General features: G+C 39.6%; 1 protein-coding gene across 1 annotated transcript in view; it reads right to left on the bottom strand.

Moving 5' to 3' along the window:
* Window positions 1–385: 385 nt before the first annotated feature.
* nmbr (neuromedin B receptor) overlaps window positions 386–23,973 on the bottom strand; it is a 64,770-nt gene continuing 41,182 nt past the window's right edge. Inside the window, exon 3 of the mRNA XM_059986766.1 lies at window positions 386–772. Within this exon, the coding sequence (XP_059842749.1) occupies window positions 386–772 (387 nt within the window). The remainder of the gene's footprint in view (window positions 773–23,973) is intronic.

Here is a 23,973-nt window from a genome sequence, read left to right as displayed (position 1 = left end):
ACCTGTTCTCATTTGTCACCTTAGAGCTTATACTTATTCCTCTACCCCCATCTTCTTATTCTGGCTTCTCCCCTTCCTTTCCAATCCTTTCGAGGGTCTTGGCCCAAAATGTCAACTGTTTATTCCCTCCATAAACACTGCCTGACCTGCTGAGCTCCTCCAGCATTTTGAGTGTTGCTCAAGATCGTCTATAAAATCTGGTGTTTTTGAGGGAAAGGAAGCTGGCAGAGGCTCGACAGGTCAAATGGTCTCCTCCCAGCTTGGATCAGAAAAGGGAGAGGGGCATCTGCATTCTCTCCACTCGTCATTTTGGCTGCTGAGAATTGTGAGGCTTTTCCAGTGAATGTGGATGTGTGCGAAGTGATGGCGGGAGACGCGTGTTGCTTCAAGCCATTGACTCCTGCTTGAGGCTGAGTCCGTTGGTGACAATGTTCCTGTTGCTGCTCCTGATGGATGTCATGCGCATGGCGGAGGTGCTCTGGAAGTAGCTGCTGGAGGCGGAGCGGTGGTGGCGCCCCCTGCAGCGCAGGTGGTTGTTGAAGTGCCTCCGGAAGGTCTCGCTCAGCAGGTAAAGGGCAAATGGATTGACGCAGGAGTTGCAGAAACTCATCACCCGGCCCAGCACGGTGACCAGGAAGTGTCCAAGAGAAAGGTCAATCTGGCCATAATGGAAGGAGCGGTACATGTACAGCACGTGGTTGGGGAACCAGCACAGAGCAAACAGGCCAACGAATACCAGCACGATCTTGGCAAGACGCTTCCGTGTTTCCATCTAGAAGGCAAAGGAAAACAACTAAGTAGCAGAAGGTGATTCAGCCCTTTTCCTTCTTTTAGCCCTTATTCCCTCTCACACGACCATCAACTCTCTCTTATCTGAAGCAACTTGCTCATGTAACATGTCACTACCCTTACCTCTCAGGAAGTAGTGAAGAGATTAATTTGAGACATCTGTTCATCGAGCATTGCTGGGCGATAGCTGACAAAGGGTTACAACTTAAATTGGTACATTTAAATCGGCAGTTTGGATTATTATTGGTACATGTACCAAGGTACAGTGAAAAACATTGCATGCCATCCATACAAGTCATCACATCACATCAGTGCACCAAAGTTCAAAGTAGATTTATCTTCAAGGTATATATATTCACCATATACTATCCTGCAATTCATGTCCTTGTCAGCATTCACAGTAGAATGGAGGTATAGAGCGGAATCAATGAAAATCTACTTGGAGTGAAGGAGGATGAGAGGTGACCTGATAGAGGTGTATAAGATGATGAGAGGCATTGATCATGTGGATAGTCAGAGGCTTTTTCCCAGGGCTAAAATTGTTGCCACAAGAGGACACAGGTTTAAGGTGCTGGGGAGTAGGTACAGAGGAGATGTCAGGGGTAAGTTCTTTACTCAGAGAGTGGTGAGTGTGTGGAATGGGCTGCCGGCAATGGTGGTGGAGGTGGATACAATAGGGTCTTTTAAGAGGCTTTTAGATAGGTACATGGAGTTTAGTAAAATAGAGGGCTATAGGTAAGCCTAGTAATTTCTAAGGTAGGGACATGTTCGGCACAACCTTGTGGGCTGAAGGGTCTGTATTGTGCTGTAGGTTTTCTATGTTCCTATGTTTCTGTAATGGCAGACAACTGTTCAAAGGCAGGCAAGCTGGGCAAATAACTAAATAGATAGATCAGTTGATAGATAAATGATTAATACTGAGCACATGAGCTGTAGAGTCCATAGGCTGTGCAATCAGTCTAGAGTTGAGATGTCTGAAGTTATCCAAGCTGGTTCAGGAACCTGATGGTTGAAGGGTAGCAACTGTTCCTGAACCTGGTGGTGTAGGACCTTAGGCTTCTGTACCTCCTTCCCAATGGCAACAGCTAGAAGAGAGCATGGACTGCATGGTGACGGTCTGCTTTCTTGTGGTGTGAGACCTTCGTACAGTCTGTCCTTGAGTAAACATACTCTTTCCCTGACAACCTTTTCTTTTTAATGCTTGTATAAAATGCCTTGATATTGTCTTTAATCCTGCTCACTGAGGATATTTCATGTTCCTTTTAGGTCTCCTGGTTCTTTGTTTTGAATTTCTTCAGAATCAGAATCAGGTTTATTACCACTGACATGTATGAAGTTTGTTTTGTGGCAACAGTACAAGACTTAAAAATTACTATAAATTACAATTAAAATTAATTAATAAGTAATGCTAAAGGAGTTTATTATTGTCGCATGTACTGAGATACAGTGAAAGGTTTATCTCGCATATCGTTCATACAGATCGTTTCATCACAGTGCATTGAGGTAGAACGAGGCAAAACAATAACAATGCAGAATAAAATTTAAAAACTACAGCGAAAGTGTGGGTAAACAATAAAGTGCAAGAGCATGTCGAGGTAGATTGTGAGGTCAAGAGTCCATCAAATATAGGAGAAGAATTAGGCCATTTGGCCCATTGAGTTTGCACCATTTCATCAAGATGTAATTTTCCTCTCAGCCCCAATCTACTGCCTTCTCCCCATATCCCTTCATGCTTGACCGATCAAAAATCTACCAACCACTGCCTTAGCTATACATAAAGACTTGGCCTCCACAGCTACCTGTGGCAAAGAATTCCAAAGGTCCACTACTCAGATTCATTCAAGAGTCTGATAACAGTGGGATAGAGGCTAAGGTAATTGACAAGATGTTTGTGGTGAATTCTGGGAATCTGACATCGCCTTACTGCTTCTGTAAGATCTCAGTCTGTGTCGTGAAGATTATTGAGACAGGTCTACACCACTGATGGACAGGTGCTGGGAGCCGCTCGGTGCTCTAAGCTGGTCTGAACATTCACAGCTTCTGACTGCAGTACTGCTGAATTAGCCAAGTGGACTGGAGTCGCTTATTGTGGGGAAGAATTATAGCGTAAAACACCAGAAACAGATAGTTCCACTCATCCAACTGTGAAACTGCTGTCAGAATTAATTTAGAGTATCGTATCACTTGGTCATCCAGCTAAGGGACACAGCGTTGCATAAACACTGCTGAGAAATATCTTCTTGCTACAGGAACGGTGCCAGGGTGATAAACCTCAGTTGGCAAAAGCCTGCGAGTGCATTCCTGACTTCTGGCAGCAGGTATCCGGTGACTCAACATTCGTGAAAATTTTCACACAGGAAGGGAAATCTCTGCCAATTTATGCACTCCAATTGCTCCCTCAATGTCAGCCAAACCAAAGAACTGGTCATTGACTTTAGGAAAGGGGGTGATGCACACACCAATGGTGCAGAGGGGGCCAGGTTTGTCAAAGTCAACATCACCGATAGCCCATCCTAGTCCAACCATGCCGGCTCCACAACCAAGAAAGCTCACCAATGCCTCAGCTTCCCCAGCAGGCTAATGACATTTTACATGTTCTATTTGAGCCTCACCAATTTTTCATCAATGTAACATTGAAAGCATCTTATTTGGACACTGCTCAGCACATCATGGAAACCAGCCTCCCCTCTATGGACTCTGTCTAAACTTCTCACTACTTCAGTAAAGCAGCCAGCATAATCAAAGATCTGCCCACTCGAGACTTTCTCTCTTTGCCCCATCCCCTCCTGTTTGGCAGAAAATGCATAAGTCTAAAAGCACACGTCACCAAGCTCAAGGACAACTTTTACACTGCTGTAATAAGAATATTGAATGGCCCCCGTATAATAAAGCAGAAATTTAACCACACAATCTGCCTTGTTATTGCCTTGCATTTTACTGTCTACCTGCACTGCTCTTTGTTTGTAACTGTAACACTTTATTCTACATTCTGCTATTGTTTTCACTTGTACTACCTCAAGTAGCATCCATCATCAAGAATCCCCACCATTCAGGCTATTCTCTTCTCTCCTCCACGGATGCTGCCTGACCTGCTGAGTTCCTCCAGCTTGTTGTACGTGTTGTACAGGAGGTACAAGGGTCTGTGTCGCACACCACCAGGTTCAAGAACAGTTATTACCGTCAACCATCAAGCTCGCAGCATCGCATCCGGTGCGGCCTTCTATATATTGGTGAGACCCGACACAGACTGGGAGACCGCTTCGCTGAACACCTGGGCTCTGTCCACCAGAGAATGCAGGATCTCCCAGTGGCCACACATTTTAATTCCACGTCTCATTCCCATTCTGATATGTCTATCCGTAGACTCCTCTACTGTCAAGATGAAGCCACACTCAGGCTGGAGGAACAACACCTGATATTCCGTCTGGGTAGCCTCCAACCTGATGGCATGAACATTGACTACTCTAACTTCCATTAGTGCCCCTTCTTACCCCTTCCCTTATTTATTTATTTATTTATTTATTTATTTATTTATTATTCCTCCCCACCTTTTTTCTCTCTCTTTTTTCTCTCTCTGCCCCATTCACAATCACTCCTTGTCTGCTCTCCATCTCTCTCTGGTGCTCCCCACCCCCTTTCTTTCTCCCTAGGCCTCCCGTCCCATGATCCTTTCCCTTCTCCAGCTCTGTATCCCTTTTGCCAATCACCTTTCCAGCTCTTGGCTTCATCCCTCCCCCTCCCACTTTCAAATCTCTTTTTTCTTTCCTTTCAGTTAGTCCTGACGAAGGGTCTTGGCCTGAAACATCGACAGTGCTTCTTCCTATAGATGCTGCCTGGCCTGCTGCGTTCCACCAGCATATTGTGTGTGTGGCTTGAATTTGCAGCATCTGCAGATTTCCTCATGCAACGGTAGTGTTGTCATGTTCTTTTAAATGAACAAAATCAGCACAGACACCTAGAGCGGATAATGACTGCCTTCATACAATGCTTTCGACAACTGCATCCTCCAAATTTTGATTCTCATTGTAACATTCAGATCGATTGTTAATACCTTCAAATTCTTTATAGTTTCTAACTTGTTGAAGTCGTGAAATCATATAATTTTCACTGCCAACCATTTCTAGCATCAGCAAGCCTGAATGCTTGAAACCGCAGTGAGCAAAGCAATACAGAATTGTGTTACGACTTATTTCTCACCAACAGTAATTGAGAAAAATCACTGCACTGCAGCGGTCCCATTACTGACCCCTGAAGAACACCACTAGTCACCAGCAGCCAACCAGAAAATGCCCTTTTTAATCCCACTCGCTGTCTCCTGCCTGTCAGCCATTCCGCTATCTATGTCAGTATCTTTCCTGTAATGTCATATGATTTTATCTTGTTAAGCAGCCTCATGTTTGGCACCTAATCAAACATCTTCTGAAAATCTAAGTTTATCCTTGCATTTTCCCACCCTGCTTGTTACTTCCCTGAAGAACTCTAACAGATTTGTCAGACAAGATTTCCCTTTACCGTGCTGACTTTGCCTTATTTCATCATTGGTCTCCAGATACCTGGAAACCTCATCCTCAGTAATGAGGGAACCTCTATCCCTTTCCCAGCCACTGACGTTAGGCTAACTGACTTTAATTTCCTTCCTTTTGCCTCACTCCCTTCTTAAAGACTGGAATGACATTTGCAATCTCCAGTCGCCAGAACCATGCCAGAATCAAGTGATGTTTGAAAGATCATGACCAATGATCTCTTCAGCACCCTTCCTCCGGACTCTGGGAGGTAGTCCATCTGGCCCAAGTGACTCATCCACCTTAAGACCTTTCAGTTTTCTTTGCACTTTTTACTTTGTAATAACAGTGATACTCACGGACCTCTGGCACACTGCTAGTGTCTTCCACAGTGAAGAAAGGTGCAACGTACCCATTGAATTCATCTGTCATTTTTTGTCCCACACTAGTACCTCAGCATTATTTTCCAGTGGTGCAATATCAACTCCACCCTCCTTTTTACTGTTTATATAACTGAAAATCCTTTTGGTATTCTGTTTATGTTATCGGCTAGTCTGCCCTCATATTTCATATTTTCCCTTATAGCTTTTTAGTTGCCTTTTATTGGATTTTAAAAGATTCCCAATAATCCAACTTCCCACTCTCTTTTGCCACCTTATATGCCCTTTCCTTGGCTTTTATGCAGTCCTTTGTCAGCCACAGTTGCCTAGCCCTGCCATTTGAGAGCTTCTTCCCTTCTTCCTCTATGGGACATATCTATCCTGCTATTCCCAGAAATTTCAGCCATCTCTGCTCTGCCCATCCCCAGCAGTATCCTCCTCCAATCCACCTGGATAAGCCTCTGTAATTCCATTTATTTCTTTAAACAGAGTTGATTGGAATGTGTTTTTGTCTTCATGGTGTAGTTTTTGCCTGGATAGTGACAGTCCAGCAGCTCGACCTTGCAAGTACAGGTGTATTTTACCACAATCAATTGAAACACCCTGACTGTATATGGTGAGCTCTCGTTACATGCACGTTCAGTTCAACTCTTTGAGTGATTACACAGAAAGGTTGAAGTTAATAACTCATCTCCTTCTACCTTAGGCCATGAACTTATCAATCATCCCTGCTGTGGACCACTTCTGGAGGTCCAAGATGCCAACTTCTACGAAGAAGGGATCCGTATGCTCCACGACCGCTGGACTAAGTGTGTACATGTAGGAGGGGACTATGTTGAAAAATAAATGTGCTAGGTTTTCTAAAATTGACTCCTTCTACCTTAGGCCATGAATTTATCAATCACCCCTCGTTTCAATTGGCTGATGATTTGGTGTGCTATATTAAAGAGGATGAATATTATGCAATCAATGATTTTGTGTTTTATATTTGTGATTAATTTAGATTATTTTGTAGAGATCTGCTTTCACTTTGACATGAAAGAGTCTTTTTCTGTTGATCAGTGTCATTAAAAGCTAAATTAAATCTACTGTGGTTCAACGTTGGAAAACAATAAAACTTGAAAATTTCCAAAAGGGGTGAATACTTTGTATAGGCATTGCTTGACATTATTTAAAAACTGTTCACTCTGATCATTGTGTAGTGCATGTTTCTGGCACTAGTTAAAAAAATATTCAGCTAAAGTCTCTTATCCCAATTAATTGGCATAGTGTTCGAAATAAAGGCATGGAATCCCAGCTATTTCCTCAATTAATTTTTGTTCTTTAAGAGTCGACCTAAATAAGTGGCTGCCCTGATTAATCAATGGAGAAATTTACTGGAATCCAGTATATTATTATTTGTTTTTCATATTTGCACAGTTTTTCTTCTTTTGCACATTGGTTGTTGTCAGTCTTTGTGCAAACTTTTTCATCGATTTCACCATTTTTCTTTATTCTACAGTGAATGTCTGCAAAAAGTAAATCTCAGGGTAGTATATGGTGACAAATATGTACTTTGATACTAATCTTTTCAGGTTCATCATTGAGCATCTCTATGAGGAGCATTGTCGCAGGAAAGCAGTATCTATCAGCAGGGATCCCCACCACCCAGTTTACGCTGTCTTCTCATTGCTGCCATCATGAAGAAGGTACAGGAGTCTCAGGACTCATACCACTAGTTATTACTTCTGAACCTTCTGCATCTTAAACCAGAGGGGATAACTTCATTCACCTTCACTTGCCCCCATTATTGAAATGTTCTCATAACCTATTCACTCACTTACAAAATATTCTTTTTTTAAAATTTATTAACTTTTAGAAATTACAAAGAATAAATGTGATAATAAAATAGTAAGAAAAATAATATTGACCCTCCCCATCCCCTTAACCCTCCCCCCCCAACCCCTATCTAAAGAAAGAAAAAAAAAAGGAAGAAGAGAAAGATTGCCTGGATATCAGAGGATCCCCACATGCTCCATGGAGTTCAAAATAATTTTAATATTTGTTTTTACTTTCCCCAATTACTATAATTTTATCTTCAAAGGACCTGTGTATTTAATCCTATCTTTTGTAAGTATGGGAGCCAAATTTTCAAAAATATATAATATTCATTTCTTAGATTATATGTAATTTTTTCAAATGGAATACAACTATATATTTCAATATTCCAACGATCCATAGTTTAATATAAATCAGATTTCCAACTAACTGCGATAACTTTTTTGGCTACTGCCAATGCAATTTTTATAAATTTTTTCTGATACTTGTTCAATTTAAGTTTCGGTATTGTCCCTTCATTGTCTCCTAATAAAAATAATAGTGAACTATGTGGGAGTTGTACTCCAATAATTTGTTCCAATAAAAGTCTTAAATTTATCCAAAATGGTTGAATTTTAAAACAACCAGGTAGAATGTAAAAAAGTACCAATTTCTTGATTACATCGAAAACATTGGTCAGACATATTTGAATTTAATCTATTTATTTTCTGTGGTATTATATATAATTGATGTAAAAATTATGTTGTATTAATCTAAGTCGAACATTTATTGTATTTCTCATACTATCAAAACATAATCTTGACCAGTTTTTTCCATCAATTTTAACATTCAGATCAGATTCCCATTTTTGTCTTGATTTATGAATTCCTAATTTACTTGTTTGCTTTTGAATCAAATTATACATACAAGATGTAAATTTTTTAATTTTTCCTTTCTGAATTAATATTTCTATTTCACTAGGTTTTGGCATCAACATTGTTTGTCCCAGCTTTTCTCGTAAATAGACTTTTAATTGAAAATAACAGAAAAGAGTGTTATTTGATATTTTATATTTATTTTTAATAGATCAAACGACATCAATACCTCCTTCAAAACAATCACCTATATATTTAATCCCCTTTTGGAACCAATTATGCAAAAGTTTATTATCCATTGTAAAAGGAATAAGCTTATTTTGAATTAAAGTTCTTTTTGCTAATAAAGATTTCTTTATCTCATTGTCCATATTTACCTTATTCCATAAATCAATCAAGTTTCTTAATATAGGAGATTCTTTTTTTTCCCGTATCCATTTGGATTCCCATTTATATATAAAATCTGCTGGTATGTTTTCTCCTATCTTATCTAATTCTATTCTAATCCATGCCGGTTTTTCTTCATCAAAAAAAGACGCAATAAATCTAAGTTGATTTGCTTTATAATAATTCTTAAAATTTGGAAGTTGTAACCCTCCCAAATCAAATTTACATGTCAATTTTTCCAATGATATTCTTAACATCTTTCCTTTCCAAAGAAATTTCCTTACATATTTATTCAGTTCTTGAAAAAACTTCTGAGGTAATTGTATTGGTTAAGTTTAGAATAAATATTGCAATCTAGGAAATATATTCATTTTTACAGCATTAACTCTACCTATTAATGTTATTGGTAACATCATCCATTTATCAAGATCCTCTTTTATTTTTTTAATAAAGGCAAATAATTTTGGTTATATAAATTTTTTACATCGTTATCAACTCTAATACCTAAATATTTTATCCCATTCATTGACCATCGAAATTGAGTTGTTAATCAATATTGTTTATAATTTCCTTTGGTGAGGGGCAAAATTTTACTTTTATCCCAATTTACTTTATAGCCTGATACTTTCCCATATTCTTCCAATCTAAAAGATAATCTTTGCAAGGATTGCAATGGGTTGTTAAATAAATCAAAACATCATCAGCAAATAAATTAATCTTATATTCTTCTTGATTAACTCTAAAGCCCCCAATATCTGAATCTGTTCTAATTAGTTCTGCTAATGGTTCTGTTGCCAATACAAATAAAACAAGTGATAATGGGCAGCCTTGCCTAGTTGACCTCGTTAAGCATAATGGTGCCGAAATCTAACCATTTGTAACTACTTTAGCTTGAGGATTAGTATTTAAAGTTTTAATCCATTGTATAAAAGATTTTCCTAACTCATATTTTATAAAAAAATCCCATTCCAATCTATCAAATGCTTTTTCTGCATCCAAAGCAACTGCCACACTCATTTCCTCTCTTTTTTGTGCCAAATGAATTAAACTAAGTAACTGAGTTATATTATCCATTGATTGTCTATTTTTAATAAAACCTGTCTGATTCATATGTACTAATTTTGGTAAATATTTAGACATTCTATTAGATAAAATTTTTGCTAGTATTTTATCATCTGTATTCAACAAAGAAATAGGCCTATATGAAATTGGTTTTAAAGGGCCTCTATCTTTTTTTGGCAATACAGTTATGATCGCTGTTAAAAAAGATTGCGGAAGTTTATGCATTCTTTCCACTTGCTATATTAATTCCATAAAAGGAGGAATTAATAAATCTTTATTTTTTTTTATAAAACTCAGGAGGAAAACCATCTTCTCCTGGGGATTTATTACTCTGAAGTGATCCTAAAGCTTCTTCAACCTCTCTTAATGTAAAGGGCATATCTAATCCTTTCTGTTCTTCCAAATTTAATTTTGGAAGGGTTATTTGTGATAAAAATTTATCTATCTCAGCAATCTTATTTTGTGATTCTGATTGACATAGTTCAGTATAAAAGTTTTTAAGTTTCATGAATTTCTAAAGGCTTATAAGTAACCTTATTTACACTTGTTCTAATTGCATTTATTGTTTTAGAAACCTGTTCTGTTTTCAACTGCCAAGCAAAAATTTTATGCGATCTTTCACCTAATTCATAATATTTCTGTTTAGTTCTCATAATTACTTTTTTCTGTACGATACGTCTGTAGTGTATTATATTGTAGTTTTTTATTAACAAGTTGTCTTCGTTTTTCTTCTGTCATATATCTTTGAGATTCTTTTTCTAACTTTATGATATCTTTTTCCAATTGATCTATCTCTGCTGCGTATTCCTTTTTAATTTTAGATGTATAACTTATAATCTGACCCCTTAAATATGCTTTCATCACTTCCCATAATACAATTTTATCCTCAACTGAATGTAGATTTGTATCCAAAAAAATTGAATTTGTTTTTTCATAAAATCACAAAAATCTTGACGTTTTAATAGAGTTGAATTAAATCTCCATCTGTAAATCGATTCCTCCTTATCCATCATTATCATTGTCATTATCAGGGGGGAATGATCTGACAATATTCTTGCTTTATATTCCACACTTTTCACTCTATCTTGAATATTTTTGATACTAAAAAAAATCAATCCTTGAGTAAGTTTTATGTCTGAGTAAAATGAATAATCTCTTTCTCTTTGATTAATTTTTCTCCATATATCAATCAAGTTTAAATCTTTCATTAATGATAAAGTTAGTTTTGTTACTTTTGATTTTATAGCACCTTTAGTTGATTTATCCAGAACTGGATGTAAACAAAAATTAAAATCTCCACCTATTAATATTTTATCATGTGCATCAGCCAAGTTCAAAAAAACTTCTTGTATGAATTTTGCATCATTTTCATTTGGTGCATAAATGTTCATAAAAGTCTATAATTCTGAAAAAAATTGACAATGTATAATCACTTATCTCCCCCCAGAATCAATTATTACATTTTGTATTTTAATTGGTAAAGATTTACTAACCAGAATTGCAACTCCTCTCGATTTTGAATTAAATGAAGCTGCAATGACGTTTCCAACCCAATCTCTCTTTAATTTCTTGTGTTCTGTTTCTGTTAAATGTGTTTCTTGTAAAAAAGCTATATCTCCTTTCATTTTCTTAATATATGTTAAAACTCTTTTTCTTTTCACAGGTCCATTAATTCCATTAACATTAAAACTTAAAAAATTAAGTAAATTAATCATTCTTTAAAATTCCCCATGTTGCTATGAGTCTGTCCCCAATCATCCAGGCAAAGAAGAAGAAAAATAGAAGAAAGATAACTAATATATAAGAAAAAAAACAAAATACCCCCACTAATGTTGCGAATAGAAAGAACACAACATTACCCCCCCCCCCCATTTTACAGGTCATGGCAATCGCCATGATTGTACACGCGAAACTCGCAGCCATTGATCAAGAGCTCCTCCAGCTCCCTTGCAAAAAAAAAAGAAAATATATTAATAAAGAAAAAAATAATTAATGTCTCTACTCCCAATTAATACTCCTCGACCATTTTTTTCTCTTATAATTCCATTATAAGTCCAACCTTGTTTCAGTCTTCATCATTAGTCCATTTCATTTCTATAATTCTTTAGTCCTCTTCATGGACATCAGGTAATTCTTGTACAAATTTCTCCGCTTTCCAGTAGTCAACAAAGAATCTTCTTTCTCCATTATCCAGGAAAATTATCAATTTTGCTGGATAGCTCAATAAAAATTTATAGCCCTTTTCCCATAAAGATTTTTTCACTGGATTAAATTCCTTCCACCTCTTCAACAGATCGTAGCTTATGTCTGGATAAAAAAAAACTCTTTTCCCTTCTATTATCAATGGCCCATTTCTCTTTTTAGCACCTTGAGTAGCTGCCTTCAAGATCATTTCTTTATCTTGGTACCTTAAACATTTTATCAAAATTGATCTCGGATTTTGATCTTGTTGAGATCTTGGTCTTAAAGAAGATGGATAATAAAGTTAAAGAGATGGAAGTAAAAATAGAAGAAAACACGGAAAGAGTAGATAAGGTAGAATACGATCATCTTGCCTGGACAACAGAAAGAAAACGGATGTTGGAAAAAATGGATGCACTTGAGAACTCTAGTAGACGAAATAATATTAAAATTGTTGGTCTTATGGAAGGTACAGAGGGAGAAAATCCAATAAAGTTCTTTCAAGAATGGATTCTGAAAATTTTGGAAATGAAAGAAGGAAGTCAAGTAATTGAAATTTCAAAATATTCTTGATCTCATGTTCTCACTACTTATTGCTTGCTTATCTATTTTTAAAAATATTTTGTTCAAAGCTCAAGCTGGTAAAACCTGAAGTACGGGCATAGCCAAACACACTCATTTCTCATTTGCAAGGAATTTTTTCGATTATTCTGGTTGTATTTAGTATTGTGGCTTTCTGGAGATTGAAATAGATATTACTGTGTAGCCCTAATAGTTTAATGTTATTGTGTAGTGACTTTAGGTTGTAGATATTACTATTGGGACAAAATATACCCTGTTCATGTTCCAAGGTCCTTCAATTTCCTCTTTTAATTCAGCATATTTCTGGTGTTTTACACTCATGGATATCTGAGTGTTGTGTATGTTTGGAATGGTTTCATTATTCAGTAAGTTGTTCTTGGCGTGTATTACCCTGTAATATTACACCCGGACTGTTATTATGGATTGTCCTATTTGTAATAATGGATTGGTTGTAATATAATTTGTGGGATGCTGACTCTAAAACTGGACCAGGCTTGAATTTATAGTAAGGTACAATTTCCTTTATGAGTTTATATTTTAAAGCAAGATTTTGGTGAATGATGTTTGCCTCTTGATCGTGCCTGTGTAAGGAATCAGATTGAGTTAAACTGCTGCTGGATCTTGTAATGTGATGGGTTTTTCCTGGTTTCTTTGCATTTTCTACATTTATCTTCTTGAATTTGTTGGTCTTTTATTATGTACTTTTGATAATTCTTTGCGTTAACCTCCTGGTACTGTATTGCCACAATTATTACTATTATTGTTTATTTTTTCTCAGCTCAAGCTGGTAAAACCTGAGGTACAGGCATAGCCAAGCACACTCATATCTCAATTGCTAGGAATTTGCGACTTTTCTAGTGGTGTTTAGCACTGTGGCTTTCTGGAGGTTTACATAGATATTGCTGTGTAACCCTAATTGTTTAATGCTATTGTGTAGTGCCTTTCAGATGATACCAGCTGTAGATATTACTATTGGGACAATGTATACCCTGTTCATGTTCCATAGTCTTTCAATTTCCTCTTTTAATTCAGCATATTTCCGGTGTTTCTCACATATTGATTTCTGTAAGTTGTTTGTGGTTGGAATGGCTATATCTATTGGTAGAAGTATTTCTTTTATTTTCCTTTTTGTATTTGTACAGCTTGTTGTCATTTACACAGTTGTTGGCCTCCTCTTAAGTGCAGTCTCTCATTGATTTTATTATGGTTATTATTCTATTATGGATTAATTGAGTACACCCACAGGAAAATGAATCGCAGGGCTGTATATGGTGACATATATGTACATTGATAATAAATTTACTTTAAGTATTGAAATTTACTTTGAACTTTGAGTTGACGTCTTGTTTGTCTTGTTTGTTCTGAAGGTGAACCCCCAACTCCACACCAGTTCCTTCCGCCTACAGTTTAAACGGGCTGCCAGAGCCAGTTTATTTATTTATTCATTGTGATACAGCATGGATTAGGTATTTCTGGCCCTTTGAGCCATGCCATCCAACAAACCTCTGACTTAATCCTAGCCTAATCACGGGTCAATTTACAATGACCTTTTAACCTGCCAACCAGTACGTCTTTGGACTGTGAGAGGAAACTCGAGCACCCGGAGGAAACCCACACAGTCACAGGAAGAACGTACAAACTCCTTACAGGCAGTAGTGGGAGTTGAACCTGGGTCGCCTGTACCGTAAAGCTTTTGTGCTAACCACTACACTACTGTGCTACCCCAAGTGTTCCAAGCAGACATGATAGCAATAAATAAGAGGCAGTTAGTACAGGCAGGAATTGAAGGATATGGACAATGTGCAAGCAAATGTTATTTGCTTAGTATGACATTATGGCTGGAACAGACATAGAGGACCAAAGACTTGTTCAATAAAAGCTGGATCATTGACTTCCTTAACTGAAGACCATAGTCAGTATGAATTAGTACTAATATCTCCTTCTCACTAGCAATCAACATAGGTGCACCCTAAGGATATGAACTCAGCCCCCTGCTCTTTTCTCTCTACACTCATGACAGTGTGGCTAGGCACAGCTCGAACACCATTGATAAATTTCTTGCTGACACCATTATTGTTGGTAGATTCTCAGATGGCAATGAGGAAGTGCACAGGAGTCAGATAGTGGTAGAGTAGTGTCACAACAACTTGGCACTCAGTGTCGGCAATGCCATGAAATTCTTCCCAGACTTCAGGAAGGAGACTATGCAGCCGTCCTCATCAAGGGGTCAGTGGTGGAATGGGGGTGCAAATCTGAGTTTCTGGGCAGCAATGTCTCAGAGGACTATGCTGGGCACAACACGTTGACGGAATCATGAGAATAAAACATGTCAGTGGCTCTACTTTGTTAGGAGCTTGAGGAGATTTGGTCTTAAAATTTTCTATAGGTCTGCAGTGGAGATCGTTCTGACTGGTTGCATTTTCACCTGGTATGGAAGCTCCAATATGCAGGATCAAACGAGGCTCCAGAATGTTGTTGACTCAGCCAGCGCTATCAAGGTCACAACCTTCCCCGCCATTGAGGACATCTTCAAAAGGTAATGCCTCAAGAAGGCAGCATTCATCACTAAGGACCTCATCATTTGGAACTTGCTCTCTTCTCATCACTACCATCAGGGAGAAGGTACAGGAGCCTGAAGATTCATGCTCAGTGATTCAGGGATAATTTCTTCCCCTCTGTCATCAGTGGAGCAGCACACTGGCATAGTGGTCAGCACAATGCTTTACAGAGACCCAGGTTCAATTCCCACCGCTGCCTGTAAGGAGTCTGTATGTTCTCCCCATGACCATCTGGGTTTCCTCTAGGTGCTCTGGTTTCCTCCCAGAGTCCAAGGAGATACCAATTGGTAGGTTAATTAGTCATAAATTGTCCAGTGATTAAATCCCTCACAGCTACCCGGATTATACCTCGTCCCACCCTGCTACTTAAAAAAATGCCATCCTCTTCTCTCGATTCCTCCATCACCGCCACATCTGCTCTCAGGATGAAGCTTTTCATTCTAGAACAAAGGAGATGTCCTCCTTTTTCAAAGAAAGGGGCTTCCCTTCTCCCATCATCAACGCTGCCCTCAACTGCATCTCTTCCATTTTGTGCACATCTGCTCTATTACCCCATCCTCCTCCCACCTTACCAGGGACAGAGTTCCTCTTGCCCTCACCTACCACCCCACTAGCCTCCACGTCCAGCACATAATTCTCTGAAACTTCTGCTACCTCCAACGGGATTCCATCACTAAGCACATCTTTCCCTCGCCCTCAATTTCTGCTTTCTACAGGGATTGCTCCCTATGCAACTCCCTTGTCCATTCTTCCCTCCCCGCTGATCTCCCTCCTGGCACTTATCTTCATAAGCAGAATAAGTGCTACACCTGCCCTTACACCTCCTCCCTCACTGCCATTCAGGGCCCTAAGTTGTCCTTCCAGGTGATGCAACACTTCACCTGTGAGTCTGTTGGGGTCATATTCTGCGGTTGGTGCTCCTGGTCTGGCCTTTTGTATATCGGTGAGACCTGACGTAGATTGGGAAAATGCTGCACTGAGCATCTATGCTCCGTCCGCCAGAACAAGCCGGATCTCCCAGTGGCCACTCATTTTGATTCGACTTCCCATTCCCATTCTGATATGTCCATCCATGGCCTCCACTGTTGTAGGGATAAAGCCACGTTTGGTTGCAGGAACAACACCTTATATTCCATTCGGGTGGCCTCCAACCTGATGGCATGAACATCGATTTCTCACTTCGGGTAATGTCCTCCACCCCCTTCTTCACCATTTCCCATCTCCTTGCCCCTCTCTTACGTTATCTCCTTGCCCACCATTCACCTCCCTCTGATGCTCATCCCCCCCCTTTTTTTCTTTCATCCATGACCTTCTGTCCCTCACCAATCAACTCCCCAGCTCTTTACTTCATCCCCCTCCTCCATGTTTTACCTATCACCTGGTGTTTCTCTCTCCCCTCCCCCCCCCCTCACCTTTCAAATCTACTCAGCTTTATTTTCGAGTCCTACGGAAGGGTTTCAGCCCAAAACGTCAAGTGCACTTTTTCCCATAGATGCTGCCTGGCCTGCTGCGTTCCTCCAGCATTTTGTGTGTGCTTTATTAAATCAGGGTTGCTGGGCGGGTGACTTGAATGGTGAGAAAGGCTTAAATAAATTAATAAATTTCTGAACAGACAATGAACCCATGAACACTATCTAGATATTCTTTTTATGTTCCACTATTTATTTAATTCTGTAATTATTATATCTTTGCACTGCACAAAAAACAAAATAATCATTATTTCAGTCAGTGATAATAAACCTGACATTGATTCTGAACTCTTACGTAATTCAGATTTATATCTCTATATATTTTTTTCAAATTAGAGTAAAATTGTCAAGTTGCTGTGATGAGATTTAAACTCAGGCCTCTAGATTATTATGTTAGATAGTAAAATGCTGCCTGACCCACTGAGTTCCTTCGTGTTCATTCCTCCAGATTATTAACCCGCTGTTCAGTATTGTAACTATGGTAACAGTACTCTTTGGCCTAAGCAGAAATCAAGAAAGTAACACTTCCATTTCAACAAACTTTTGAAAGCCATTTGGCTTCACTATCTGACCACAAGAGGGAACTGAACAATAGAATCTCTTAAAGGCTGTTAAAGTCGTTTTCAGGATGTAATTGTATTGCCTGTATTGCCTGGTCTCCAAGGAATCACAAATGTGATCATTCTATAGTCGTGGTGGGAATCAGGAACTCGGCATAATTTGACCTTAGAAGCAAGGACAGGTTGGACAGACATGGATTGTTTCCTCTGGAGTGTCCGACACTCAGGGGAGACCTGATGGAGCTTTATAAAATTATGAGAGTTATGGAAAGGGGCAATAGAGTCTTTGTCCTGAAGTATAAATGTCAAACGCTGTAGGCCATGCCTTTAAGTTGAGAGAGGCAAAATTTAAAGGGACAACGCACAGTCCATGACAGGAAAAGCCCTCCCCACCATTGAGCACATGGTCGACAAGCACTGCCATGGGAAAGTAACATCCATCATCAAACACCTCCACAACCGGACCATTGTTCTCTTCTCACTGCTGCCATTAGAAAGTGGGTACAGCAGCCTTAGGTCCCCGATCACCAGGCTCAGGAACAGTTATTACCTTTCAACCATCGGGCTCCTGTACCAGTGTAGGTAACTATACTCACCTCAACTCTGAACTGATTCCACAACCTATGGGCTCACCTTCAAGGACTCCACCACTCCTGTTCTCGGTATTATTTATTCACATATTTATTACTATTGTTATTATTTGTTTTCTATGTATTTACACAATTTGTCTACTTTTGCACATCGGTTGATTGCCAGCCTTTGTGTGCAGTTTTTCATTGATTCTATTGTATTTCTTAGTTCGACTGTGAATACCCAAAAGAAAATGACTCTGAGTTGAGTATATGGTGACATTTATGTACCTTGATAAAAAATTTACTTTGAATTTTGAAGATTAATAAGTGCCTAGAAGGTGCTGTCAGAATACTGGTGGTAGAAGCAGGTATGACGGTGGTGTTCAATCGACATTTAAACAGGCTGATGAACATACGGGGAATGGAGAGATTTGAATCATTGTTCAGGCACATAGTGCAGTTTAATTGACATCATGATCAGCTCAGATATTGTGGGCTGAAGCACCAATTCTTCAGAAAATTAGATAAAAATACTACTGTCTTCAATTTCTCCACATATTTCAAATCCACCATTTCTGGAAGCTTTGCTACATGCCTTCGCGTGCCCATAAGAGCGTACGACATTGGAGCAGAATTAGGTCATTCATTCCACCATGTCTGTTCCACCATTCCATCATGGCCGATTTATTATCCCTCTCAATCCTGCTCTTCAGCCTTCTTGCAATAACTTTTGATGACCTGACTAATCAAGAACATCCTCTTTAAATATACTCAATATCTTGGCTTCCACAGCTATATGTAGCAATGAATTCTACAGATTCACCATGTTCTGACTAAAAAAATTTCTCCTCATCTCTGTTCTAAATGGACATCCCTCTGATCTGAGGCTGTACCCTCTGATCCAAGAGTCACCCACTATAGCAAACATACTCCCCACATCTACTCTATCCAGACCCAATGAGATACCCCCTTCATTCTTCGAAACTCCAGCAAGAACAGGACCAGACCCATTAAATGTTCTTCATACATTAACTCTTTCATTCCAAGAATCATTTTAGTGAACCTCCGCTGGACCTTCTCCAATGTCAGCACATCTTTTCTTAAACAAGCTGTCCAAAACTGCTCATAATACTCCAAATGTAGTCTGACCAATGTCTTATAAAGCCTTGGCATTACATCCTTACTCTTATATTCCTTAGATAAGACAGTGCTGAGAGCAGTGGGCTCTATCCATCACAGGCACTGCCCAAGGTAATATCTACATGAGGGACGGCCTCAGAAAGGAAATATCTATCATCAACCTTCCAACCATTCCACCATCCAGCCATGCTCTCTCTCATGATACCATTAGTCAGGAGGTACAGAGGACTGAAGTCTCACACCAACAGGTTCAAGAACAGCTACTTTCCTTCAACCATTCAGTTTTTGAACAAGCTGAAAGAACCTTAAACATGGCCTCAGTACAGCAACACTATGACTACTTCGAACTACAATCAACCTTTTTGTAAAAATTGGGAATAATTTGTTTCTGTTTTTTGTCTTGTCATCACTGTTCAGCTGACGTTAGGTGCCTGTGATGCTGCTGAAAATATTTCTCGTCATCACAACTGACAATAAAATTGGCTTTGCTGTAATTAAATCAATTTAGCAAAAAGAAAAACAGAATACAGAATAACGTTTTGCAGTTGCAGAGAAAGAGAAGTGCCGATTAACAAGTAAAGTACAAGCGTTAGATTGATCAGAGAATGGGTTAAAAAGGCAGTGCCGCATCGTGGGCCAAAGAACCTATACTGTTCAGAGGTGTTGTACATTCAATGTTCTATCACACTGGCACTAAGTCATTCAGTGTAAAGCAAGGCAGCCTAATCTCCTGGACACTACTTCATATCATTGCCTTATAAAAAATGAAAGACTTGTGCAGAACTTATAGATCACTTTTCAGGATGGCCAAAGCAATAAAATTATAACCTAATTACATCTAATGAAGTGGGATTGCTGTAAACGATAGAAAGGGGAAGTCAATTTCCAGGGAGCAAGATCGCAGAGGTGTAAAAAAGATTGGCAGATAGAAGCGAGACTGCAGAGGCCGGAAAATTTCCACAAAAAGATTCTGGAGAAACCCAGCACAACTTCAGGATTGAAGGACGTCCATTTAGAACTGAGATGCATAGAAATTACTTTAGTCAGAGGGTGGTAAATCTGTGGAATTTGTTGCCACGAGCAGCAGTGGAGGCCAAGTCATTGGGTATATTTAAGACAGTGATAGATAGGTTCTTGATTACCCAGGGCATCAAAGGGTAAGGAGTGAAAGCAGCGGTGTGGGGATGACTGGAAGAATTGGATCAGTCCATGATTGAATGGCGGAGCAGACTCGATGGGTTGAATGGCTTACTTCTGCTCCTATATCTTATGGTCTTATGGTTAGGCAGCACTTATGGAGCGTAGCATAGCAGTTAGCGCAATTGCTTTATCGCACCAGCAATCAACTTATCTGGCTTTCCTCCATGTGCTCCCTTTCCTCCCACATTAAAACCACGCACAGGTTAGAGTTAGTGAGCAGTGGGCATGCTATATTGGCACTGGAACTGTGGCAACACTAGGAGGCTGGCTGCCACCAGCTCAACTCTCACTGATTTGACACAAATGACATATTTCACTGTACGTTTCAAAGTTTCAATGAACATGTGAGAAATAAAGCTGATCCTTAATATGTAACACTCGATGTTTCGGGCTGAGACCCTTCATTAGAACTGGAATGGAAAGGAGCAGAAGACAGAAGCGAAGAGATCTGTTTTAGCCATTCCTTTTGAGAGGTAAATACATATTAGACCATAAGACCATAAAACATAGGAGCACACCATGTCTACTCCACCATTCCATCGTGGTTAATTTATTATCTCTCTCAACCCCACTCTTCTGCCTCCTCCCAGAAACCTTTGTCATCTTTACTAATTTAGAACCTCTACTTTAAACATATCTGATAACTTGGTCTCCAAAGCTGTCCTGTACACAGATTAACCACCCTTTGGCTAAAGAAATATCTGCTCATCATTGTTTTAAATGTTATGATAGTCATGGGAGAGTTTAACATGCAGGTAGATCATCCATGATTCAATGGTGGAGCAGACTTGAAGAGCCAAATGGCCTAATTCTGTTCCTATGTCTTATGGTTCTTCTATTCTGAGGCTGTGCCCTCAGGTCCTACCATAAACTGAGTGGTGCATGGATCCCAGGTAGGGAACCCCTGTCCTAGACTCTCTCACTATTGGAAACATCCTCTCCACATGCACTCTATCTAGGCCTTTCAACATTCAATAGGTTTGATCCCCTTCATTCTTCTCAACTCCAGTGAGTCCCACCCAATCTTGGTGCAAAAAGCTTGCTTGTATTTACCCTATCTATACCCCTCATAATTTTGTATACCTCTATCAAATTTCCTTTCAATCTTCTATGTTCTAAGGAATAAAGTCCTAACCTGTTCAATCTTTCCTTACAACTCAGGTCCTCCAGACCTGGCAACATCCTTGAAAATTTTCTCTCATTTAGCTAGGTAACCAAAACTGCACACAATCCTCCAAATTGGGCCTCACCAATGTCTTATACAGCTTCAATATAACATCCCGTCATCTCAATACTCTAATTTATGAAGGCCAATGTACCAATAGCTTTTGTTACAACCCTATCTACCTGTGATGCTACTTTCAATGAATTATGGTCCTGTATTCCCAGATCCCTCTGTTCTACCACAGTGCCCCACTGCTCACCATGCAAATCCTACCCTGTTGCTAAATATCCTCTCATGTTGCTAAATATACTGCTGCTGGCAGTGTCATAGATCATTTACACTGGATGGTAGCAGAATGCTCAGTAGGTTAAAGGATTGGCACACCATCTACCATTTTCAGCTGGTCCAGGTCCTGCTGCAAGCCATGATATAATCTTCCTGTCTGTCCACTATACACGGCGGTGTCATCCGCAAACTTGCTGATCCAGTTAACCACATTATCATCCAGATAGTTGATATAGATGACAAACAGCAGCAGACCCAGCACCGATCCCTGTGTCACACAAAAGTCGCAGGCCTCCAGTCAGAGAGGCAACCATCGACTACCACTCTCTGGCTTCTCCCACAAAGCCAATGTCTAATCCAGTTTGCTACCTCTTGGGGGGGAGCTTAGGAGGAATGATGGCGCCTAACCATACGACCATAAGAAAAAGGAGCAGAAGTCGGCCATTCAGCCCATCAAATCTATTCCGCCATTTCATCATAGCTGATCCAATCTCCCCTTTAGTCCCATTCCCCCGCCTTCTCACCATAACCTTTGATGCCCTGACTACTTAGATACCTATCAATCTCTGCCTTAAATACACCCAACGACTTGGCCTCCACTGCTGCCCGTGGCAACAAATTCCACAGATTCACCACCCTCTGGCTAAAATAATTTCTTTGCATCTCTGTTCTGAATGGGTGCCCTGCAATTCTCAAGTCATGTCCTCTCGTACTAGACTCCCCCACCATGGGAAACAACTTTGCTACATCCACTCTGTCCATGCCTTTCAACATTCAAAATGTTTCTATGAGGTCCCCCCTCGTTCTTCTAAACTCCAACGAGTACAGTCCAAGAGCGGTCAAACATTCTTCACACATTAACCCTCTCATTCCCAGAATCATTCTATTGAATATTCTCTGAACCCTTTCCAATGTCAGCACATCATTTCTTAAATAAGGAGCCCAAAACTGCACACAGTACTCCAAGTGAGGTCTTACCAGTGCATCATAGAGCCTCAACATCGCATCCCTGCTCCTATACTCTATTCCTCTAGAAATGAATGCCAACATTGCATTTGCCTTCTTCACCACCGACTCAACCTGGAGGTTAACCTTAAGGGTATCCTGCACGAGGACTCCCAAGTCCTGATGCATCTCAGAACTTTGAATTCCCTCCCCATTTAAATAATAGTCTGCCCGTTTATTTTTTCTACCAAAGTGCATGATAGCCCACTTTCTGACATTGTAATTCATTTGCCATTCCTTTTCCCATTCCCCCAATCTATCCAAATCTCTCCGCAGACTCTCTGTTTCCTCAGCACTACCGGCCCCTCCACCTAACTTTGTATCATCAGCAAACTTAGCCACAAAGCCATCTATTCCATAATCCAAATCGTTGATATACAACGTAAAAAGAAGCGGTCCCAACACGGATTCCTGTGGAACATCACTGGTAACCGGCAGCCAACCAGAATGGGATCCCTTTATTCCCATTCTCTGTTTCCTGCCAATCAACCAATGCTCTATCCACATATGTAACTCTCCCGTAATTCCATGGGCTCTTATCTTGTTAAGCAGCCTTATGTGCGGCACCTTGTCAAAGGACTTCTGAAAATTTAAATACACAACATTCTCTGCATCTCCCTTGTCTAGCCTACTTGTAATTTCCTCAAAAAATTGCACTAGGTTTGTCAGGCAGGATTTTCCTTTAAGGAAACCATGCTGAGTTCTGCCTATCTTGTCACATGCCTCCAGGTACTCCATAACTTCATCCTTGACAATCGACTCCAACAATTTCCCAACCGCCAACGTCAAGTTAACAGGTCTATAATTTCCTTTTTGCTTCCTTGCCCCCTTCTTAAATAGCAGAGTGACATTTGAAATCTTCCAGTCCTCTGGAATCAGGCCAGAATCTATCGACTTTTGAAAGATCATTGCTAATGCCTCCGCAATCTCCACTGCTACCTTCTTCAGAACACAAGGGTGCATTCCATCTGGTCCAGGGGATTTATCTACCCTTAGACTATTCAGCTTCCTGAGTACTTTCTCTGTCGTAATTGTGACACCCTTGAATGTCCGGTATATTGCTGATGTCTTCCTCAGTGAAGACTGATGCAAAATACTCATTCAGTTCCTCCGCCATCTCCTTATCTGCCATTACAATTTTTCCAGCATCATTTTCTATCAGTTCTAAATCTGCTTTCACCTTTCTTTTACTCTTAATATACTTGAAAAAGCTTTTAGTATTGTCTTTGATATTATTTGCTAGCTTCCTTTCATAGTTCATCTTTTCCCTCTTAATGACCTTCTTAGTTTCCTTTTGTAAGCTTTTAAAAACCCCAATCCTCTGTCTTACCACTCATTTTTACTTCCTTGTATGCTCTCTGCTTTGCTTTTACTTTGGCTTTGACTTCTCTTGTCAGCCACGGTTGCATCCTTTTTCCATTCAAAAATTTCTTCTTCTTTGGAATATATCTGTCTTGCACCTTC

The sequence above is a fragment of the Hypanus sabinus genome, chromosome 12, assembly GCF_030144855.1.
Source record: "Hypanus sabinus isolate sHypSab1 chromosome 12, sHypSab1.hap1, whole genome shotgun sequence".
NCBI lineage: Eukaryota > Metazoa > Chordata > Chondrichthyes > Myliobatiformes > Dasyatidae > Hypanus > Hypanus sabinus.
This window is presented reverse-complemented; position numbering and strand designations above follow the sequence as displayed.